General features: G+C 44.9%; 1 protein-coding gene across 2 annotated transcripts in view; it reads left to right on the forward strand.

The window, feature by feature from the left end:
* The window catches only part of BEAN1 (brain expressed associated with NEDD4 1), a 119308-nt gene extending 113113 nt beyond the window's left edge, over positions 1 to 6195 (forward strand). For both annotated transcript variants that reach the window (XM_090063068.1, XM_090063069.1), the window contains one exon: positions 1017 to 6195. In XM_090063068.1, the coding sequence (XP_089919194.1) occupies positions 1017 to 1365 (349 nt within the window). In that variant the 3' untranslated portion in view covers positions 1366 to 6195. The remainder of the gene's footprint in view (positions 1 to 1016) is intronic.
* Positions 6196 to 6865: the final 670 nt, after the last annotated feature.

A 6865-nucleotide genomic window follows, 5' to 3' on the forward strand; every position in this document is an offset into this window, starting at 1 on the left:
CACAGCCCTATAGCATGCCTGGGCCATTCCCTCTGTGCCTTCACAGCAGGGTCTGAGAATAAAAGAGTCTCAGGTGTGAGTGGGTGCTAGTAAGCAAGTCCTAGAGCCTAAGAATGGCTTGGGGCACAGAGTCAGGACCACTGTCGGATCTCCTTGCCAAACGTAATGTGGTCGGTGCACATAGAGCAGGAGCCAGCAAGCAGAGGGTGAAGTTGGTGCAGGAGACATTATAGTTGGAGTGGAGCTCCATGAATTGCAGACCCAAGCACAGCTGGGAGAGCAGCACCCCCTGCCTACTGCTCTCCTTCCCCCCTTTCCCCCCACCCCAACAAACAGGGGCAACAAGGTGAGGATTCATGGGGCATGGGTGGAGCCTTGGCTTCCTTAGATAAAGGCCAGAAGAAATGAGCTAGCCCAGTTGGGTAGTAGAGGGAGGAAAGAGCTCATTGTGGGGAAGATATTGGACTGTGACCCAGGAGATTGGGGGTTGAGTCCTGGTTCTGCTATGGGCTTGCTGTCTTCAGTTCCTCGTCTGTAAAACAAGGGTGATACCATATTGTCCTTTTCTCACACGTGCTCTACCTTGCCTATTTAGATAACTGTTTACTATTACTTAGATTACAAACTGTTTAGGGCAGGGACAGACTTTTATTATGCATACGGACTGCGATTCCCAAAACGGACACCAATGGAAAATAATAAGCAGCAGCTGTCGCCTGTTTAGGCCTGCAATAAGTTTCTTCCCAGCAGGGAGCCTTGTAGGGCTTCTTGGGCCTGCTGCATGCTAGAATGAACTCCTGTGGGAAAGGCCTAGGGCTGAAAAAATCTCATCGACTCATTAATGCTTAACTTGAGATATTTGAAGACATGCACTTAAATGTATGTGCTGTGAGTTTCTCAAGTGGCAAGGAGAGGTGAGGTTCAAACACCAAATAACCCCATTGCCACTTTTACCCGAACATGAACCTCTTTAACATCTTTCCAGCAAACATAATACAGAATGTGTTTTCTTTCAGCTATGACGAGTGTGTGGGACCAGGAGCAACACAAATATACATTCCTACAGATGATCCACCGCCTTACTCTCTGAGAGATCCTTGTCGAAGGAACGACTTCTCTATAAACATTAGCTTGGAAGAGGAAGCAACTTCTGGGACTACAGGACAGGCTGCTAATTACCCAGTCAGACTGCCGGACTTGCAACAGCCCATCTCCTCCATTTCTTTGTCATCTCTCACCCTGGAGGCTGCCCCTCCCTACGAGACTGTCGTATGTGAGCAGAACGTCCCCATCCCATTGGTGCCAATGGATGTACTGAAAAATTCTTCACCTGACTACCAGACCTTTCTCAACCAAATCATGTAAATGGAAGTGGCTCTTCCCATCATACTTCAGGGGGAGTATGACCAGTTGAGGTGGAAAAAGAGGTTTCAGTGGAAGAATAAAATCTGTAAAAGTTTTACCTATTTTATATCTTATGTGGGGATGTAATGGGATTTTTTTTTTTAAATTTTTACAGCAAATTTTGAAAGTTTAGGTAAACTTTCATCTCTGAGCTTTCAGCTGTTCCCGACTTGTTACACAGAAACAACTGCAGCATAAAAACAGCAGCGACGTGCAGTGAATCCTACCCTTTCACAGCATCTGAGAACACAATGAAGTCAGCCACTGTTACTGTAGATATATGTTATCCAGTCGAGCCTATGTGTTGATTTTATGGTACTTTGCATGTTGTAGAGCAAAAGGAGAAAGAGCTGTGTGTTGTTGTCGTAGGCGTCACTACATTTCACCAAATGTCTTATTACTAAGATATAAAAACTAGAACTTTAAAAGCATTTTTCAATTGAATATATTTCAAATAGACCTTGAACAGTGCCTGGAGAACATGGTTGTTAGCACAATACTGTGAACAGAAGGAAGGAAAAGGTATTTTGCTGTATATATGGTGGTCTTACCCATGTTATTTCTGCCTTTCCAAAGAGTGCCCCTTTCCCTTCAACAGCAGTAAAAGCAGGCTTTCTAGAAATAGCAGCATATCCCTGGAAATACTAAGTGGGTAGCATCCTCGATCGTTCTAGAAGCTCTGCCTGGGGTTGTTACCTGTGGGGTTGCTATCACAGCATGATGCCTAGACCTAACCATGACTTGAAGCATTTTGAAATCCCAAAGCTAGGGACAGAAGTTGCACACAAACTGGTTTAGGTGATCAAAAACTGGTTTAAACCTATAGCAGAACAGAAGTTCAGTGCACACAGACTGCTTTCAAAATGGCCAAAACCAGTTTAAGATAAACCTGATTGAATGTAGTATCAGACTTAACTGATTTGGGTCAACCCGGTTTATGCAATTCCTGTTCCTGACCCTTGCCTGGTCCAAGTTAACACACATTCCCCCAGCATCCCAGGATGCTTTGCAGCCCTGAGTTACGTTGTCTGCTCCTTGCCCATCTGCTCCTTAGCCTGCTTCCTGCCTGTATCTGTCGACCCATAGTAACTGGGGGGCAGATCCCCCAGGTCCCCCAAGCCAGGGTCTACACAGCACATGGGGGAAAGCAAAGCCCTGTGGTGGGGGCTTTTCAACCCTCGGTAGCCCTCCAACCTCCCCCTTCCCAACTGCTGATTGCTTCAGCAGCTACAGGAGGGAAGGAGAAGTCCTCCCGGCCAAGTGCCTGCCCATGCAACCCAGCAGGGGGGCACCAGGAGCCCCTGCCTTGGGGGGCTTCCCCCCACAAGGGTCCCCCGGCCTGGAGCAGCCCCAGGGAGCTGAGGGTAATTCTTCTCCTCCTGAACTGCTTGCCTTAGCCCCTGCGAGCCTTGGGTAGCCACAGGGAGCAGATGGAAATTCTCCTGGTCTGCTGCTAGTTTTGCCTCCGCCGCCGTGAGTCTGAGTCTGCGGCAAAACTAGTTGCAGGGGAGTGGGAGAATTTCCCTCTGCTACCTGAGGCTGCCCTGGGCTATCCCTGAGACTCACCACAGCTAAGGCAAGCAGCTCTGGGGTTTGGGAGGGGAAGAATTCCCATAGCTTCCTGGGGCTGCCCCCAGCTTGGGGCTGGGGTGGGAGGAAGCAACCCAAGGTGGGGGCTCCCCGGGGTCCCTATGCTAGGTTGCATGGGCAGATACTTGGCATGGAGGAGAAGAATTCCCATAGCTCCCTGGGGCTGCCCCCAGCTTGGCTGGGGTGGGGGGAAGCACCCCGAGGTAGGGGTTCCCCAGGGTCCCTATGCTGGGTTGCATGGGCACATACCAGGCATGGAGGACTCCTTTTCCCTCCATCCTGGGGCAGCAGCTGAAGCAACCAGCACCTGGGAGGGGGAAGGGACTGAATGCTTTAGCTCCCCAGGGTTGCCTGGGCTGGGGAATCCGGGCTGGGGGAAGCTCCAAGGGGGAGGATCCTCCAAGGTGGGCCACCACTAGGACAAGGGCCTCGTTTTAACTCCCTGTGGTGGGGGGAGCAGGAGGTTGGGGACGCTTGGCCAGGCTGGCAATGGCCAGCAAGCTGGGAGACATGCTCCAGTGCCGCCTGCGTGCTGGCCTGGGTCAGTACAGGCCTCCCCCACCTTTCCAATTGAAAACTAAATATCAGTTCAGTTCATTACTGGTTCAACCTGTGCAGCATAGAGGAAGCTGCCTAGATTGAATCGATTCTGCCTCGGGCTTTCTGATCGTCTGTACTTAGCCCAAAAGGTATTTTCATCCCAGTTCTCTTGGTGCAAAACTATATCTCCAGGCATTAACTTGTCTCTCTCTCAGTTATAAGCCAGTAGTGGGTTTCAAGGATCATAACCTTTTCCTCTAGTAACTGCCAAAGTGTGAAGTGTATCAGGACTTGGCATGCATAATGACATTACAAATCTTACATACCTTGTGCAAAATTATTTTATTCAGTTCTGATCCTTTTCACTGCAGTGTAGCTCTCCATAAATCTAGCATCTGCTCTTAGTTCTTGTACCTCCATCTGGAAAATATGGGTATATTCTGCTAATGACAACAGAGGAAAACCCTGTAAATATGAAGGTTCAATTTATTGTGGCTTGGTGAGTATATAGACTCTACATAGCTACAGATCCAGATCTTCAAATGGTGTAAGTCATTGCGGCTCCCTTGAAGCCAGTGTACCTGGCCCATTTTCTTTAAATCTCTTGCAAATAATTCCAGTCAGTTTTTGTATTGGCAAAAAAGAATCTCAACTGAATATCCCCTTGGAAGGACAAATAAGTCCTAATTAAAACCAGTAATACATTAAAATGACTGAAAAGATCATCCAAAGCATGAGAATCCCAGTTAAACTTCCTGGACATGATGTACAATTTTCAATTAGAATCACCATACAACATTCCAAAAACTGATACAGTTTTAATTAATATGAAAGGAAGACAGTAATTTCATAGCTATTTCTGCTCTGTAAATTATAGCATTACTGACTGAATCATGTGTATGAAGTGTCGGGTTTTTAGCTAGAGCCTTATAGAGGCATGTCATTAGATAAATAAGGCCAGTATATAGTTTGCCCACTGATATACAGAACTCTTTTGTGGTTCAACAGGACTTTTTGACCTTCACAATATGTCACACCCAAAAAGAGATGTAAATTAACAATCCTAGCTGCAACTGCTAATGAGCACTGGAAGTTTGCAAAAACAAACAAAAAACAAACCCTAAATTAAAACATAAGGTACTTTTTTTAATAAAGTAACTATGAAACTCTTTTTGGATATAAACATTTCCCAACAGGGCAATAAAATCCACCATGCTATTGTATTGGGAACAGAGAGTGAAACTTACAGAACTGAGTAAAAACCAAAGTGAAATGGATTAGTTTGTGGATCTAATGCTAACAAAAAACCCCCTGGAAACTGCATGAGCCTGAGCAGGAGTGGGCAAAATGCGGCCCAGGGGGCAGATGCGGCCTGCCAGGCCACTCTATCCAGCCTCGAAGGCTTGCCAAAACTCAGTATGTGGCCCTTAGCTACTGTTAGAATCAGACCCAGTGAATGAACCCACTCACCCCAAGTGAAGGTGGCAAAAGTTGACCCATTAGTATCAGAAATTAAAATAGAGTTCTAAAAAAAATGATTTCCATTTTTAGCTGCGAAATGGTGTTCCCGCAGCATGCTTTTTCCCAAGCTAGCCAGAGCCAAGGACATTTCGCACGTGATAGGTAACACACAGCTAATGGTTTTTAAAGTATATGATTTTTAACCTGCCAGCGTCACGTTCATGCATTTCATTTCCCTCCATTCATTTTCCATTTGTAGAAAAGGGCTAAGATTTTTCCAGCAATCTCATTTTAAGCGGGTTACTAGTAAAAATGGCAGTGCTGTATTTTGACTGGTAATAGAAATGTCCCCAGTGCTCAAACTATAGAAATCTAATCAAAATCTCTTGTCAACCACTAGAGTTAAAATATCCTTAGTGTGCTAATCTGGATTACAGATAGCAAATTGTCTACAAATAGCTGTCTGCTCCCCCTTGTGGTGTATCGTTTTATAAAATAAATTCCTCTATTCTTCAGACTATGTAGACTTCACTCAGAGAGCCTAATCTCTCAGAAATATGTCCAACTTCTTTGTCAGTGAGGGATACCGAAGCCAACAAGAACATCAGTGTCTGTGTTCATATGGAGCGCAGAAGCACAGCACATACTTCGCCTGATTTGGGCCTTATTGGGCACTGTTCCTCATTTACTGTAGTATTTCTGTAAGTAACATAGCACTGAGTGCATGGTAGGTCATCTTGCCATACAGTTACTTTAAAGAAATATTTGTTGTGACAAAAAAATTGCTTTGGTTAATAATTGTTTAAACTTGGCTACTTAAAAAAATTGCCTCCAAATTAGAAGTATGAATGTGTAATAAATGTTCTAAATAACTTTGCAATAGTATCCCAGCAAAATGATTTGCAGGAGTGATTTTTGTAACTTGTGCATCTTCTTATTGACATAACATATGAAAGCTAAACATTACTACTGTTAGAGTATATGGTAAATCCAGATGGAAACAACTCAAATGCTATTTTGGCCAGAAAAGTCTGTAAACAGAAGTTTGAATGCAACTGTAGCAATTCTGCAATAGATTCTACTGCCATTACCAGAGTAATGCGCTTACTGTAATTTTTTTTACATGATAACTTTACATGATACAATTTTTTTTCTCATTTCTTCCAATAAAGGTGTAACCTAACTCTTACTAAAGTAAAACCCTGATAGTTGACTCTATCCGGCTGTCAGGTTTTGCCTGAAATCCTCACACAACTTTGCACGGTGTCCTGTGGGCTGGAGGAGAGCAGGACGTGGCCCCTTTGCTTATTGAAACAGCATAAGGAAGAAAAAGGTTTGGACACAATGTTTCTTGTTGCTCACATTGCAAGCCTTTGTATTCATCTCTGATTTGGGATTTTTTTTAAATATCCTAACCTTTGAAGACAGAACTTTTAGTAAAGAATATACGTATGCATACCCTGGAACCCCTTTGCTTTTTATCGTCTGTGCTGACAATTTGTGGACTTGACAAATCGTGGGCAAGAAAATATTTCACTTTACACACCGTCGGTACAGGGTAAAGGGGAAAAAGTGCAATCTGACCCTCTGTATGGGGTGCTGAAGTCATGGCTTAGAGCACAGGGAAGAGGCAGGCTCCACTGGCCGTAACCAGGGGCAGGGAAAAGAAAATAAAAAACATTGAGTCTATTCATCACCCCTGGCACCGAGAAACACCGAGAAGAAATGTGCTTCTCAAAAAGGCAGATAACCTCACCCTAGAGCCTTGGAAGAGCCAGGTAGGGATTCACTCCGAGTCCTCTTGCCAGTGCTGAAGTCAGTGGAGAGTTGCGCTACCGCCCAAAACAAGCACTCACTCTGATCGCAATAC

Source organism: Crocodylus siamensis, chromosome 9 (assembly GCF_052110815.1).
Source record: "Crocodylus siamensis isolate JL-2025a chromosome 9, ASM5211081v1, whole genome shotgun sequence".
Classification (NCBI taxonomy): Eukaryota; Metazoa; Chordata; order Crocodylia; family Crocodylidae; genus Crocodylus; species Crocodylus siamensis.